General features: G+C 37.1%; 1 protein-coding gene across 3 annotated transcripts in view; it reads left to right on the top strand.

The window, feature by feature from the left end:
• The window catches only part of NFATC3 (nuclear factor of activated T cells 3), a 186,703-nt gene that overhangs the window by 144,187 nt on the left and 24,562 nt on the right, over positions 1-17,954 (top strand). The window contains exon 10 of one of the 3 annotated variants that reach the window (XM_074202065.1): positions 14,144-14,248. The exons of the other annotated variants lie outside the window; for them this stretch is intronic. Coding sequence (XP_074058166.1) covers positions 14,144-14,244 — 101 coding nt within the window. The 3' untranslated portion in view covers positions 14,245-14,248. The remainder of the gene's footprint in view (positions 1-14,143; positions 14,249-17,954) is intronic. 3 annotated transcript variants of the gene reach the window in all.

The following is a 17,954-nucleotide window of genomic DNA, read 5'->3' as shown; positions in this document are numbered from 1 at the left end:
AACACAAGAAACTAGAACCATCAGACCATCATTAAGCATTTATTAATCACTACTATATGCTAAGTACAACTAAGTGAAGGGGTTACAAAAAGAGGCAAAAGACAGACCTTGCCTGCAAAGAATTCACAATCACAACAAGTTAACAAATATGTACAAACAAGCAGTGTGTAGGATAAATAGTAAATAATGAATAGGAAGCAGGTGCTAGAATTAAATGAAGTTGAGAAAGATGTTTTCTAGAAGCTTTTAGTTGGTATTTAAAGAATTGATCTGCCAGAAGGCAGAGATGAAGAAGGAGGCTGTTCCAGGCCAGAGGAAAAATAACCAGAGCTAAGAGATGGAATACCTTGTTTCTGGAACAACCAGAAGGTCACTGTCAGTACATCAAAGAGAATGGGGGAAATGTAAAGTATAGGAAGACTGAAAAGGGTGTAGGTTATGAAGTACTTTGAATACTGGTGATGAGAGGGAGCCCCATTGGGGGGGGGTGACATGGTTAGATCCAAATTTCAGAAAGAATCATTGTGGTAGCTGAAAGGAGGATGGAATAGGGACAGATTCATGGCAGGCAGACCAACCAGTAACAAGTTTGAAATAGTCCATTGTGAAGACCTGTTCCCAGCTTTGACAATGTCAGAGCAGAGAAGGGGACATATTCCAGGTGTTACAAAGGTGAAATACTTGATAGTAATAGCAGAAGGGGATAAGGAGGGAGAGTTTAGGGGAAAAGATAATAAGTTCAGTTTCTAAATATGATAGAGTTTAAGATGTGTATTGGGCTTGTAATATTGAGATACCAAAAGATAGTTGAAGATGGGAACCTATAAATTTGCAAAGGGAAAGGCTGAATATTTAGATGACCAAGTGAAGGAGTACAGAGGAACTATGGGATAGTCACTGTTAATGGTTTTAAACTGGATAAGAATCCAGCAAAGGTGACTGTGGAGTGGTCTGAGAAGTAGGAAGAGAATGAAACTTATATCCTGAAAACATAATTTATCAAGGGGAAGCTGGTGAATTGATAGTATCAGAAGCTGCCTACGAGTTAAGAAGAGTGAAATTTGACAAAATGCCACTAGAGGGGGCAGCTAGGTGGTACACTGGCTCTGGAGTCAGGAGGACCCGAGTTCAAAGGTGGCCTCAGACACATAATAATTACCTAGCTATATGATCTTGGGCAAGTCACTTGACCCCACTGCCTTGCAAAAACTAAAAAAAAACAACCCACAAGATTTGGCAATTAGGAGAGCTCTGCTAGCTTTAGAGTCAGCAGTTTCTTTGGAATGAGGAAGTTGGAAGCTGGATTGTAGGAAATTTAAGAGAAGAGAGAAGATGGGTGGTGGAGTCATCTGTTATATAGATAGCCTTCTTATAGAGGTTAGTCTTAAAGGGCAGAAGACATATAGGACAATGGTGGGAATGAGATGATCAAGTGAAAGGATTTTTGAAGGTGAGGGAGACATGGGTTCATCTGTAATCAGTAAGTTAGGACTATTCAAGGAGAGATTAAAGATGGTAATAGGGATGAGAGAGGTGGTAATCTGTTGAACTAGATGGGATGGAATGAGATCAGTTGAGCAGGGAGGGAAGGCTGCTTTGGCAAAGAATAAAATCACTTGTTCACCTGAGACCAGGAAGAAAGAGGGAGTAGGAGAAGGCATCTGAGTGATAGGAGATAAGAAAGAAGGGAGAATGGGGAGCTCTCAGCAAAGGTTTGCAGCTGAGAATGGGTTACCTTAAGACATTGGAGGAATAATGAAAACTTTTGAGAGAGCCGCTGTGAAGAGTAGGATGGTGAGTTGCTAAGGAAAATATTTAATAGTATTGTCTATAGGGACAAAGACTATCAGATTCAGCTGGGTGACACATTGGAGTCAGAAAGACGCAAGTAGAAATCTAGATGTGTGATTTTGATTCCAAGTCCAGTATTCTGTTCCACTGCTCCACCTAGCTGCCCAGCATGTACATATTAAGTCCTTACTATGTGCCAACCACAGTGATAAGTTGTAGGAATAGAAATAGAAATAGATAGCCATTGCCCTAGAGGAGCTTTCATTCTAAGGGCAAAGGGAAAAGGGAAGGGATGAGGTGCAAAAAGAAGGTATTTGGAGAATATTCTGGAAAAGAATGACTTGTAGTTGTTGTTGGTCTTTAGTTTCTGAAGTGGACCATATGAGTGTGTGTCAATTCAGGTGAATTCAGGTCACTTGGAGGTGAATTGGACTTAAATGAGTCAGACTCTGGCTTAAGTATTAAATAAAGATTCTAGGAGTAGCTTTCCAATCAGAGGGAAGGACCAGAGGAATGGGGAGGTACTGTAGTGTTTGAATTCTTCTTGGCCTGGTATGAGCTTATAGGTTCAAGAGGTTTAGTAGAGAAGTTTCCAAGTACACTCTGGAGAGAGACAAGGAATTTTTAACCACTATCAAATCATTTTTTGTTGTTGTTGTTGGCTTGCCCAAGGCCACACAGCTAGGTAATTAAGTGTCTGAGGTCAAATTTGAACCCAGGTACTCCTGACTCCAAGGCTGGTTCTCTATCCACTGCGCCACCTAGCCACCCCTAATAAATAACATCTTTTTTTTTTTTTTATTTTTTAGGTTTTTGCAAGGCAAACAGGGTTAAGTGGCTTGCCCAAGGCCACACAGCTAGGTAATTATTAAATGTCTGAGACCGGATTTGAACCCAGGTACTCCTGACTCCAGGGCCGATGCTTTATCCACTACACCACCTAGCTGCCCCTACTATCAAATCATTTTAATGGTTCTCTATAGTATAATTTGAGGGCTAGTGCTAATAGACCTCCTTCCTTTACATTTTTTTGTTAGTACCTTTGAGATTTTTGATTATTTGCCACACAGTATGAATTTCATTATTTTTTCTGACTCAGAAAAATAATCCTTTGATAGTTTGATTAGTCCAGCATTGAATTAAGAGCTGTTCATGGGACAAGTAAGTTAGATTTTCATATAATTGAACATCCTTACCCCTAAATCTAGATGAAGTATGAACAGTTTATGTAATAGGTAAGGTGTAGTATCAGAGGAAGTTGTATGGAAGGTTCAGTTTAATTTTGTCATTGCAGTGGATTGTCAGGTCACTAAATGAAAAAATTGAAATTAGACATGAGTCCAATTAGAAATCTATCAGAGTCTGATTATGGAAAATGTAGATTGAGTCAGCTTTCAAAACTTTTTGCATTCAGTTTTATTTTAGTAGTGTTCCAGTGCTTTAGTCCAGAATGGGAGTATCTTGAAAAGTAGGTTAGGTCTGTGAGTGGCATAATGTAGAGAATACTCCATAGGATTCTTTGTTACAGTGTCAATGATAGAGTAGTAAACAGGAGACCTGGCTTCTCTTTCTGATTATTTCTCCACTCTCTTCCTTATTTTCTCCACTTTAAAATGGAATTGAATAAAATATTGTTACCTTTTTTTTTTTAGGTTTTTGCAAGGCAAATGGGGTTAAGTGGCTTGCCCAAGGCCACACAGCTAGGTAATTATTAAGTGTCTGAGACCGGATTTGAACCCAGGTACTCTTGACTCCAGGGCCAGTGCTTTATCCACTGTGCCACCTAGCCACCCCATAAGTTATTATTCTTAAAAATTCTGATATTCAATTAAATCTGTGATCTTCTTGATTCAAAAGTCTTCCAGCATTGAACACTAAAACTTTACCTACCATCCTGGCAACTCTTGACCATGGAACTCCCCAACATGAAGGAGTTAGAGGAGGCATCCGCTCAGTGTGGTAGAAACCTTTGCTTTTTCCCAACTCTGTGAGGGGCAACAGTAGAGTTCAATGATCCTGCCATCTTCCTGTCTTATACAGTTGGAAACCAAAAAACCTTGCTTCCTTTTGTAACAGGAAGTAAGCAGAGAAATGTAAATATGCACAATCTTGGTAGAGTTGAATGTTAAATAAAGAATCATATTTTTGACCAGTCAGTGTAGGGTATTTTATTATTAGAGAGGGGACACTGGTAATCCCATGAGAATGGGTGGCATCCCTTTGACTTTTTTATACTGTGTTCACTTTCTAGTGAACTCCCTTCTTCCTCTTGTCTCCCTTGTAACAGAGAGACAAGCAAAACCAACCAGCAGAGGACTCTTCTGACACCGTATGCATCATCTGATTCTGCAGTCATAGAAGGAAAATATGTTTGATCTGCCCTCAGAAACCAAGAACGGTCACTTCATTTCACTGGAGCAAAGATGCTTTCTTAATATTGACTACATAGTCAACACAAATCATATCTCTTTTTCTGAATTCTTCCTATTAAGTCATTCCATTACATTTAGATACCAGAGTGTCTTCAGTTGTTCAAGTCACTGGGGAATATACTTTATTTCTAGTTTTCTGCTGTATGGGATTAAATTTAGCAAACTTTTATTCAGTTCTGAATAGAAAAGATGTTCATTACAATTCATTCCCCACAGCTTCTAAATATTCAGAGTTGTAGTGTTTGTGGGTTGGCAATTTCATTCTTTTGCTCAAGAAGCTTCTGTAGCTCCCCACTGTCTTTAGGATAAACCATAAACTCCTTTGGCATTTTTAAGCCAGTCTGTCCCAACCTGCCTTTCTAGGCCATTTACACATTACTCCCACATATCTGCTGTATGCTCCTTTTAAGCTAGTCATCACTTATATTTCCATTTTCTGCCTATTTGCCTTTGTACAAGAAATCTCCCATGCCTCTCCCTTTCAGAACCCCTGGCATCCTTGAAGAAGGTGACACTTGAATGAAATATTGACAAAAACCTTTTCTAATTACCCTGGTTACTAGTCTCACCTCATCTCCATGTGTATGTATTCTGAATTTATTTTGTATATATTCTCTATTTCTATATTCTTTGAATATTTTTATTTTCCAAGTAAGCACCTAAAGTCAGAAACTTCCACTTCTATGACTCTTGGCCTAGCATATATCCCAGTGTCTATTTGTTATATCACCTCCTGGTTACTTAATAAATACTTGTTGAACAAATGATTTAAGGGACAAAAATTTAAAACTAGAAATTTAATCCCAGCGAGTCCTATTTGCAGCATCTCTTGGATAGCTATAAAGCTTCTTAGCACGTTTCAGGGAAAAGATCTTGTCCAGAATTATAAGGGGAATTAATTTTATTTAAACAATCATTCAAAACAGTTAACATGAGAGGCCTTCATTATATCAGTGCTCAAATAATTTTTGGAGATCTCATCTTTAACTTACTTTCACATCTTCCTCTACATATTCTGTGTTTTCTCTAATATCGTTGCCTAACCTTGAATAATCTACTTTATATCTGCCAAATTAGCACTGAATTTTCATTCTCTGTAATTGACCTTGTATTGAGAATTGTGAATTTTTGTAAGTGTGTGTGTGTGTGTGTGTGTATCATACAATGGAATGACTTCCTCCTTTTTCTTGGAACCATAGTATCATACATTTAGACCTATTTTTCCTATAATAATAAAAAATTTAGTGTCTATAAATAGCTCCTATTTTAAATATTTTAGTTGTGATTTGAGAGTTGTGAAGTTGGCCTATCCCAGATCTAAAGGTTTAAAATAATTTGTATAAATAGTCAGCCATCTCAGTGTGTGGGTTGATAGGGAAGATACCTTGCCTGCCATATGCCCCCCTTATATCACAAAATCACAGCTGCATCCCTGCTGTAGAGAGAGATAGTATTGTGTTAAATATAGCCTGCCCTGCTGGTGTAGTGAAAATTGACACTATACCACTTGTAGGTTATATGTAGTCACAGTCAAAGCTAAATATATTACACTAATTCATCTTGTATAATTAAAGTGAATCTTGATATAATACACAGAATATTTCATCTAAAGAAATACATGTTGTACTCTAATTTTGTAACATGGATACTAGATAGTTATATCATTAATAAATATATATATATATATATATATATATATATATATATCATGAAAATCATAACATTAATTAGATTTTTAGAATATTGGACCTAGAATGGACACTACCTGATCTTATTATAATCCCTTCATTTACAGGTAAAGAAACCAAGTTAGAACCATTACTATATAGCTTTTGTCATGCTTCTCAAATGGCCGGACTGTTCGATAAGTGTAGCTTTTTGTGACAGATTATAAACATTAGTTTTAGCTGAATCATTTATATGGAGCACCTAATGAAAATATATAAAATATTTCTTATCATGGCACAGGAATTCAGGGATATGGCAGTCTAGTGAGAAACTAATTTCTCTTGTAAAGCCAGAAAGATGATACAGCCATAGCAGAAAAAGGAAGTAAATTTGGAAGCAAACAACTTGAGCTTTAATTCTGGCTTTTCTACTTACCATTTGTGTGACTTTGGGCAAGTCATGAAAGTTTTGGGGGCTTCAGTTTCCTCATCACTAGGTTGGGAGATCATATTAAGTGTTCTCTGTAACTTTTTTAACTTCTGAATCTGTGATTTCATGATTCTGTGAGAACATACTTGTTATTCTTTGAAAAATTATCTGATTTTCTGTCATCTGTCCATTCTGAGTATGCTATTTTTATCTCAACATAAACAAAATTCTTTGAATTAGTTGATGAAGTCTTAGCACATTTCTATTTTCCTTTACCTGAAAGCATGAAAGATGAGACACAATAGATAAACAGCCACAGGGCCATGTGCTTACAGATTTGGGACCTGTCTCCCCACCAGAAGACTTGTAGCACTCCTTGATGTTTTACCGAGACATAGCCAGGCAGAAAAGAAAAATGCCTTCCCTGATAAGCTCAGCAGCAGATAAAAATGCTCATCTTCTTCATGTGGTAAGCAGATCAGAAACAATACCTGTTCATCATTGGAATAATAGAGTAAGGCCCCTCTATTACACATTGTCAGACTTTCTGCTGGCTCCCCCAGGTTCTTCTGTATGGGAATTATATCAGACAAAACTGCATTCTGGATTTGACTAGTCCTGTCCTTCCATTTAAAAACGTGCAGAATGCTGATCACAGAGACAATGTTAATACATGTGAAACACATCAAACAATTAAATATTTAATGGAGAAATCTTTGTGAGGTGTGCAGGAGTTAGCAAAATCCAACCTGGATTTTTATATTGACCTGTAGACCAAGAATGGTTTTTACATTTTTAAGTGAAGTTTTATTATTTTTAAAAATGGAAAAAATCATTCTTAGTTCTTGGCTATTCATAGTCCACGATTTGTGGGCCATAGTTTCCCAGGCTCTGGGATAGAGGAACAAACTTTAAAGTCTAATAGGAAAAGAAATTCTAGAACTCTGAGAAGGTTCCCCTCCAAGCCAGGAGTGGGGAACTTTTTTTTCAGCCAAGGACCATTTGGGTATTTATAACATCATTCACAGGTTATATTTAGTCAAATACTTAATTCACTCCTTAAAAACTCCCAAATTTATTGAATATCAAGTCATGCCTGTGGTTGCTTATGGCAGTGTCAGAACCAATGTGGCCTGTGGGTCACAGGTTCCCTGCCCCGGTCTCAGCCAAGGGTGTTTAACCTGGAATCAGCAGATAAATTTCAGAGGATCCAAGATCATCCTGAAATGGTTGGCGGGGAAAAAAAAAATTATGACTTTGAGAGTAGATTTTGCAAATTGGAGCACAGTAATAGAATAAAGTAGAAAAGGGAGAGGATAGGAGTTGAGAATAAGTGATTTGAGAAATGCTCACTATCCCCTTCATGAAATTCTATGCCATAGGATTTCAGGGAATAAGGATGAAAACGTGTTTATTAAGCCCCTATTGTAAGACAAACAATATAGAAAATGCTGGGATTATAAATAGAAAGACAGGGGCGGCTAGGTGGTACAGTGGATAGAGCACCGGCCCTGGAGTCAGGAGTACCTGAGTTCAAATCCAGCTTCAGACACTTAATAATTACCTAGCTGTGTGGCCTTGGGCAAGCCATTTAACCCCACTGCCTTGCAAAAACTTTAAAAAAAAAATAGACAACTGCTCTTTTCAAGGAGCTCAAGCTCTATATTGGGAGAGAAACATCACAGATACTGAGCAGATAGAAAAGCCTACAAGACCTAGTGTTGATGCAACAGGGTGAATGAAAGATCCACAGATCCTTGGGTTGCATCAGCAAATCAACTGATAGTACTTGGGAGTCCAGAGTGTATAAAACTAGCAGGTCCTCCCCACTTCCTTTCCTGCTCATTAAAGGGAAGTCAGTAGTGAAAGGAAAAGGGCATTCATTGTGAGAAAAGTTGGGAGTGAAGGACATACTGTAGCAATGGAAAAAAGGGAGCAGGGAACAGCTCTTCTATCCCAAATAGTGCCATATTTTTCTTGAGACAAATTAAGAATTTGAAGTGAGACATTATTATGTTTTTTGGTTTGTTTTTGTTTTTGCAAGGCAATGGGGTTAAGTGACTTGTCAACAGACACACAGCTAGGTAATTATTAAGTGTCTGAGACCAGATTTGAGCTCAGGTTGTCCTGACTCTAGGGCCAGTGCTTTGTCCACTTTGCCACCTAGCTGCCCCTGAAGACATTATTGTGAAGAGGAACGAAGATTTCTATAGTAATACTTCAGATAATTGAATGTTATAGACTGACAGCATGGTGGCTCAGATTCCTTGTGACCTCTCAGACATCTATAAACTAAGATTTATTCCCAAGAGAGAAAATAGTTCAACTGTTTGCAAGGACACTCACAAAGAACCTTAACAAGGATGAGCTAATAGCAGAGAAGACTGACAGAACCCTTCCTTCTCTATCACTTACCATCTCATGGCAGAGCTGCTGGAGGCAATCCATAGGGTCATCACAGGATTTAATTCTCTTCTCCCTCCCATAAAAACCAAAGGGCACCAGCTTGTTCTGGTTGGGACTGCAGCACAGCAGTTCTCACAACATTGTGGAGCAGAAGCAGGAACAGAAAGCTACCATGTGTGGTTCTACCAGGCCTGTAGGAAAGGGAATTTTATTTCCAACTGTAGTCAGTTCTGTCAGAAGACATTTGAATCAGAGACTGAGGGCAGTGAAATGTGAATTGTTTTAAAAAAAAAAAAGGCTAAGATAGCCACCCTCCCCCCAGAAGTAGGAATTAATAAGGAATGAGTCAGAAAGTCAACAATAGAGGAAAAAAGATCTGGAAGCCATCATCCCATCTGTACTTGATTTCAAGAGGGAAAAAGATCAAAACTCATTGGAGGAATAAAACTCTATTGACTTTGAGCTCAAGCAGATAAAGCAACAAGACAAGAATATCAGTAACAGAACAAGGAGATGACCTCCAGTCATCTAAGAACAAATATTACAAGATAGAAGAGAAAGAATCATCACCTGATGAGGCAGAGGATCTTATGAATTCTCAAGAGAACGTGGAACCACAATAGGATGATTCCAAATGATATAAAAGAGAAATAAAAGTAATGGTGAAAGCTAAATTCATAGCCTGTCCAGTGGAAATAATTAACGGTAGAAAAACTTGGATCCATGATGGCAAAACTCTCCAAAGAAACGACAATTTATTGGAAATGCAAGGACACAGAAACAAAGGACCATCTGAAAGAAAAGAAACAAAAAAAGCATTAATATTTTTTTTTAGGTATTTTCATGGCAAATGGGGTTAAGTGGCTTGCCCAAGGCCACACAGCTAGGTAATTATTACATGTCTGAGGCTGGATTTGAACTCAGGTACTCTTCTCGAGTCCAGGGCCAGTGATCTATCCACTGCGCCACCTAGCCACCCCAAAAAACATTGCTATTAAAAGAAAACCTGATGTCTATTTAAGTAAAATATATTAGTCTGAAGATGTAGAAATAAAGGATTATGAATCTTCCCCAGAAATGATAAGTCAAAAATCCCAAAAACCATAATGCTAGAAATAAGAAAATTTCTCAGAACTGATGAACACAGACAACAAAATGCCAATCAAGAGAATCTACAGATTACCTCCGTGAAAATACCTTGTGCTGCAGCCTTTATGGTTATATATTATATATTATGGTTATAATTCTACAAGAAATTAGGAGAAAGTCTTTCCAGTATAAATAAAGAGGAATTTAAATAAGGTGTGACTATTCTGTATTCACCAGAAACTACAGGAGGCAATGAAGCAATGTATTCCAAAGAGCAAAGGAGTTCAAAGATAATAATACTCAGCAAACTTGAGCCTAACTAATAATGAAAACCATGGACATTCAATAAAAAAAAATTGAAGCATTCTTGCAAAGTAAACTATGTGCTTTATAAATATCCAAGTCAACCAAAATATAGAAAGACAAATAAAGCTACCAGGGAGGGCATAGGTAATAAAATAAATTGTCCCAGGAGAAAAAAGATAGAGGGATGACTTTAAAATAAGATCTATGGGGTTAAGAAGTAACAACAGAAACCATTAAAAGATTTTTTTCCCCTAAAAATACATAAGAAAACAAGGGTTGAAAGTAGAAGTCAAATAGAAAAAAATAGAGATGAATAAAAAAGCTTAGGTAGTCTCTTAAGTAGAAGAGAACCTACAGAAGATTGGGTGAGGAGGCAATGAAAGAGAAAGAAATGAGGAAAGAAAGAATGAAATCTCTTAAGAGGGGCTTTCACTGAAAAATATTTCCCATAGGAAAAGAGAAGTATTTAGTAATAGGAGTTGGGGACCTAATAGTGGATATAATCTGAATAAATTTGGTGATTAGAGAAACCACTTATCCTGCCTTGAGAGAAAGGGAATCCTGCTGCTACTCAGAAGAATGGAAAGTCATGTACCCAGAGAGGAGATTTCTTAACAAATGGGGAAAGTGAAGAAAGCATAGTACTGAACTGTATTAAAAGGGAGATATAACATTCTTTTTATTTTCTTAACAAGTCAAAGGTAGGCAAAGGGTTGGCATTTTTTTTTTTTTTTAGGTTTTTGCAAGGCAAATGGGATTAAGTGGCTTGCAAGGCTATACAGCTAGGTTAATTATTAAGTATCTGAGACTGGATTTGAACCCAGGTACTCCTGACTCCAGGGCTGGTGCTTTATCCACTGTGCCACCTAGCCGCCCCAACATATAACATTCTTAGAACACTTCTGTCTCCTCTGTCACCTGAGGCACAACAGAAAAAGGGACCAACATCCATAAAGCAAATAAACTGGAAGTTGTTAATAAGAGGAAATTGAAAAAGGTTCTTGGATTCATGCTAAAAACTTTAAAAAATAAATTTGACTTTGAGACCACTCTCATGGATAAGTCACCTTCAACTTTTTTAAATTATATAATAATTCTATTGTTTTCCCAGCTACATATAATGGTAGTTTTTACTAATCATTTTTATTTTTGCAAGGATTTGAGTTTTACATTTTTCTCCCTCCTTCCCCACCCCCAACAGAATGCAATCAGATATAGGCTCCATGTTTCTAACCATGCTAAACATAGATCAAGATTGAATGTCTTGTGAGGAAAAAATCAGATCCAAACAGAAGAAAGAAAACTTTAGAGATAACCATAAATCAACTTCTAGAAATTGAAGATAATATACTTTGGTCTTAACATAGACTCCGCAGATCTTTATCTAGATATGAATGGTATTTTTCATTACAGGTCCCTTAAAATTGTCTTTGATTATAGTATTGTTGAAATGAACCAGTCCACCGTGGTTGACCATCACCCCATATTGTTGTTTGTATGTATAATGTTGTTCTGGTTTCACTTAGCATCATTTCATGCAGATTTCCAGCTTTTCTAAAATCCTGTCCCTCTTGATTACTTATACATGTACCACAATTTGTTCAGCATTCCCCAATTGATGCACATTCCTTCAATTTCCAATTTTTTGCCACTACAAAAAGAGCTGCTGTGAATATTTTTGAACATGTGGAATTTTTACCCCTTTTCATGATCTCTTCAGGGTATAGACCCAGTAGTGGTATTGCTGGATCAAAGGATATGCACAATTTTATTGCCCTTTGGTCATAATTCCTAATTGCTCTCCAGAAAAGTTGGATGAGTTCACAGGTCTACCAACAATGCATTAGTGTCCCAGATTTCCCACATCCCCTCCAACTTTGATCATTATCCTTTCTAATCATATTAACCATTCTGAGATCACCTTCAACTTCTAACACATATACACACAGACACCAACATCCACACAGTCAAGTCCAGATGAGGGTTTTCTATGAGGTCCACAATAACAATATCATGTGACAATGTATTACTTGGGAAAATTTGAGAATTCTTTAGAAAACATTTATCTTGATGATGCTCTTGAAAGCTAGGTTTCTTTTAAAGTTTTCTTTCTAGGATCTGAAGTGAGAAAACCTGAATAACTTGCCCAGGCTCAGCATTTCCATTGAATTTCTACTTTACACTGTACTCTTGAAAGATTGGTTTCCTTTTTTCCTATTTTTTTTAACTTTTTTTTTTAAAGGTATAATGCTTATGAGACTAGGTCTAGAAGAGAGCTAGAATAAGGGATGGGTTGTGCCCTGGATACAGGGAAAAGGGAATAAGCATTTACAAAATGCCTGCTGTCTATCGGCACCCTACTGAGTTTATTTTTACAAATATTACCTCATTTGATCCTGATTACTGACTACACTTGTAGTAGTCAAGAACTCTTTTAGGAGCTATAGAACCTCATGTCAAAATGATGAAAAGCCACTGCCCCTACAATAAAGAGTGATCCAACACATTTAAGAAAACTTGACTGCCTGATGTATAGAATTACTTAGGTCATTTTTACTTTTTTATGGATAAGGATTTGTGTACAGGAAACATAGGGCAGTGATTAGAAATTTGATGTAGGAGTCAGGGAGTCCTGGATTTAAGTCCTTTCTCTGGCATTTATATGTGAAAGTAGACCAGAGTTCAAATTCTGCTACCCACATAAACTGTGTGACTTTTGGGGTTAAAGTCTCCTAGCCTCAATTCTCTTTCTTTCTTTCTTTCTTTCTTTCTTTCTTTCTTTTCTTTTCTTTTCTTTTCTTTTCTTTTCTTTTCTTTTCTTTTCTTTTCTTTTCTTTTCTTTCTTTCTTTCTTTCTTTCTTTCTTTCTTTCTTTCTTTCTTTCTTTCTTTCTTTCTTTCTTTCTTTCTTTCTTTCTTTCAGTTTTTGCAAGGCAATAGGGTTTAGTGGCTTGCCCAAGGCCACACAACTAGGTAATTATTAAGTGTCTGAGGCTGGATTTGAACTCAGGTCCTCCTGTCTGCAGGGCCAGTGCTCTATCCACTGTGCCACCTAGCAGACACCTAGCCTCAATTTTCTCATCTATAAAATGGGAATAATTCTAGTATCTCCCTCACAGGGTGGTTGTGAGATCAGATGAGGTTACTTGTGCAAAGTTCTTTTATAGACTTTATGGATCTGTATGAATATTAGCTATTATGATTAACTTGTCAGTGCTCAGGCAATTCCTTGAGATTAAACTAAGGGAATTGTGTTTGCATCTGTGAAGGGCATACTACCATCAACCACCTCATGTCTCCTCCCAACCCCCAACCAAATTTACCTATGGAGTTGTTTAGAATATTTCAAATCTCAAACAGTGGTGTCTATTATCTAGAGGATTCAGTCTCTATCTAGAAGGTTATAATTATATTTTCTAGATAAATTTAAAATCCTTTATAAATTTGAACCTTAGCATCCATTAGAATAATTTAAAATCATCATATAATATTGTTTTAGCTGGAAAAATACCTTTGATAAATAAGAAAAATAAACTTTTGTCCCTTGGCATCCCTACTCAAATAGATTCAGTGGTTCTCTGGTGTAGTAGAAAAAATATTGGGCCTGAAGTCAAAAGAGATTGGGATTGGAATTCCTCTTGTGTGAGGGTGGGCAAAGTCAGCTCTTTAATGACAGTGAAATGGTGGTAATGCCTCTAGGAATTCCTCTACAGCTTTGTTGTGGATCAAATTGCAAGCATCTGTTCTCCTTTGTCTTTGATGATCTGGGGACTATTTAGTCACATTCTGATGTCACAGTCATCCATTCTGTGGAGAACCTGAGGAGCAGGTATAGAGCTACTAAATCCCTACTACTCAATATGCTGGAATAACCAAGATGCTTGATCAATAAAGGATGACTCCAATTAAAAATGAACTAAACCTGAAATTCTCTTTGAGTTCTTCACTAGGCGAGGCTCTGTAATACATGACCCTGCTTTGTGGTGTGCTCCATTCAGTAGCTATGTCTTCTTCTCTGACACAGACCATTTTATTTCTGACTTGGAATACCAGCCATCAGGTTCAGCCAAGAAATGGATTCAGCCCAGTCAGCTCTCATTCCCACCTCCTTTCTGGAGAACCTAGAAGGGTGAGTGTTCATTAAATGGCTTCAGTTTTGGTGTGCACAAATCTGGTAATTGCATGCACAGATCAGGTAGTTCCGCATGCAATTACCTGATTTGCATGCGCAGAAGTGAGGGTGTGCATGTGCAGTAGTAAGTTGTAGCCATTGTTCTCAGAGCTCAAATTTATCTGAGACACTCAGCTTTTAAAACTAACCACATTAAACCTCAAAGGCTCTTGTTAAAGTAGAGTGAAAATTTTAACTAAAAGCAAACACTTTATTAAACTAAGCTGAGGGCAATCCAAGTTGCTTTTTTGTCTAGGGCTTTGATTAAAAATTCTTGAGGTAAACTGGGTCAGAGCCAGGTCATTGAACTGAGAATCAGTTCTGAAACCCAGCTATATAACATCTGTGACTCTTACCTGGGGTTGTTTGCTCTATAATTTGAACTTCTGAGCATCAGTATCTTCATCTGTAAAATTAAAAGGAAGGCTAATAAGGTATGTGAACTACCCAATCTAAGGCTAAATGAGGACTGCAAATATAGAGAAGTATGGCACTATGAAGTAAGAAAATATGACTCCAAATAGTTTCAGAAGAGAGTATTTGACCTTCTAGCAATTTAGCTGAGACAGACAAGCCTAAGTGCTTGGAAGCTTTAACCTATGTGTTAGATGCCCAGTTCTACCCAGGGAGCTTTTCTGGAAGTTATTATCTGCCCTTCTGTACTCTCTCAATCCAAGACCCTAGTAGATATTGTAGAAGTGCAATTATCAGAATAAATTTTGTGGGGGGATTTTTGACAGTGCCTTTTGAGGTTTAACTTAAATTATTTTTAAATCTTTTCAGTATGGGGTGACTAGGTGGCATAGTGGATAGAGCACCGGCCTGGAGTCAGGAGTACCTGAGTTCAAATCCAGCTTCAGACATTTAATAATTATCTAGCTGTGTGGCCTTGGGCAAGTCACTTAACCCCATTGCCTAAAATAAAAAAAATTAAAAAAAATAAATCTTTTTAGTAGATTGAATAATTAGAATCACTTCTAACAAATGTGGAAACAAGTTTCAAACAGTGGTGGAGCCAGATCCATGGTTTCCCATTCAGTGCTCTTAATATTTATTTTCTGTTAGGTGGTTTGTTTTTAGAAAACAGTGTACAAAAACAAGTACAAATCTAACTAAAGTTGTCCTTTTTACTTAGCCTTTCCTTTATGAGCTGCTTAAATATTTTATTTAAATATTTTCTGTCATGTTCTCACTTCATTTTTATTTTTAATAAGTGCATTGTCATCAGAAATTCTTGCCCAAATTCAGCCATATTATTATATTTTGTGATGTCACAAGTCTTGCTGTTTAACCAGAAGAATGATCCCTTGATCTTCTCTTGCAGCAGCTAATTAGTTGGAAAGACACCTGCTAATTTTCTCTTAGGAACTAAACTAAATGGAAATTCAAAGCAGAGGACTGGCTTTAGATGGCTTATTTTGTGACTCTGATAACAAATAAAGGCATTAATAATTTTTTTCATGGCAGATCCTGTTTGATTCCAAACAATTTTTCCCCTTCTATATCTACTTAATTGTGGATGAATAAAATGCACTAGTGTTATAATAACCCCTTGTGCTATCTTATGATAGTCTTCTAGGAAGGAAGAGGAAAGATCTTAAAAATGCTGAACACTATTTTTAATCAAACACACTGTATGTGTCTTTGGAAGCTTAGAGATGGAGCAGATCAAAGTCTAGACTCCACCTATTTCCACAGTTATTACTATGGGAATTTCTTAGTACTTTAAGATGAGAGAAACAAGAAATCTACAGATACAAGAACTCCTTTCTTCTTAACTCTTCACCTTAGAAAGTTGGAACTGCTAGGCTTTTACCTTAAGGGTTTAAGAACCATGTTTTGATAAAAGCCCCCATAGACTAGAATCCCCACTTGACACCCTCTTAATTTTTTTTATCAGACTTTCTAAATTTGTCAGGTGGTCATTTTCAGTAACTTTCATTATTTGTCAGAAGCAAATTCCTAAGCTACAAGATGCCCAGGTTTATTTGTACTACCTGAACCCCCTTATTTTATCCTCCCCTTGTAGTTCTTCTTGTTCCCATATTATGATCATCATGACTTTGAACTCTTCTCTTAGATATTCATCAACTTACCCACTCCCATTTTGCCAAATTCTCTTCTTTCTGTGATTTTCTAAGACTCTGGATCTTTGGATCCAAGCCCTTTCCCTTACTAACTAAAAGTACAGATTGCCTATCACCTCAGAGCATGTAATTTTGAACACACAAAAGGATATAAACATCGATTTCATACGTATCTCTTGCTTATGGTGTCAGAGAAAAGCCACTGAATTGGTGTTGAGAAGGTCTTGGTTAAAGTTGGGGCTCTGTAACATATGAGTTACCTTAGGTAATTTTTTTAAATATGAGTAGATACTCACAGAATTGTTGTGAGGCTCAACTGTCCAAAACCACTTTGTAAATGGGAAAGTATTCTCTGAATGTCAGCTACTGTTAAGTTTATAGTGTGTATCACATTATAAACTACAAGAACTAGCTTGGGCTTCAGATTCCAGAAGATCTATGTTTAGGTCCAGTGTTTGACATGTGCTGCCAGTATTGACCCTAAATAAGTCACTTGAACTCTCAGTGACCCAGTTGTAGAACAGTAGAGCATTCTGGACTGAAATGAAATAACAGATCTGGACCCAAGCAACAACCATAAAACATGTGAGCTATAGATGAAAAATATTCTGTTTGTCTAAAACTGAATAATGGAGCAGCTAGGTGGCGCACTGCAGAGAGCACCAACCCTGGAGTCAGGAGGACCTGATATTATTTTCCTCATTGTACAGATGACAAAACTGAAGCTCAAAGGCTGAATGACTTGACCCTTGGTCACACAGTAAATGTTACAGATCAGATTCCAACTCCATCTTCTGAATGTCACTCTAATCCTACCTAGCAGATAAATCTCTTAAAATTATTTTAACTCAAATTTTAATATTGACTCTAGGTTTGGCACTCTAAGCACTGTGCCACCTAGCTACTGCATACATTTGATCTCAAAATAGAAAGGGTATTTCAGTAAGTTATCTTAATCAGGGTCCTCAGGGGGAAAAGAATAAGAGACTGCATTCTGCTTTATATAGTAAAAGGAAAAAATCCAAAAATTTGGAAGTATTTTAAATAATCTAATAGGTATCTTGGTATATTAGGAAAAAATTTGGATTTGTAATCAAAAAGATAGGGTTTAACCTGATGGGAAGTTCAGTGGTGCTGCTCATCAGATATGTGACTTTGAGCAAGTCACAACTTCTACAAGGAAATTTAGGAGTTTTGCCCCAAACATAAAATTTTATGTTTTATTTTGTATACCAGTCATTTCTGAATACCCTTCCCTTCCTCTTCTTCACCTTTTCAACCTCTCTGAAGACAAAGAAAAGCCATTAAGCATAGCCAATGTGGTGATCTCATCAGTGGATCACAACATTTCACATCTGTAGTACTTTCCTTAGACCTGGAAAAGGGAGGTTCAGATTCCTGAAATTTAAAAGCTTCTGCCAGTATTAATATTCCTACAGAACTGGTCTCAGACTTAATAATTACCTAGCTGTGTGGCCTTGGGCAAGCCACTTAACCGCATTTGCCTTGCAAAAACCTAAATAAAAAAAAATATTCCTACAGAACAAAGAAAAGATTTAGTTTAGCACCAAGTGAGC

Source organism: Macrotis lagotis, chromosome 1 (genome assembly GCF_037893015.1).
Source record: "Macrotis lagotis isolate mMagLag1 chromosome 1, bilby.v1.9.chrom.fasta, whole genome shotgun sequence".
Taxonomy (NCBI): Eukaryota; Metazoa; Chordata; class Mammalia; order Peramelemorphia; family Peramelidae; genus Macrotis; species Macrotis lagotis.
The sequence above is the reverse complement of the archived record's forward strand: the minus strand, read 5'-3'. Positions and strand labels throughout refer to the sequence as shown.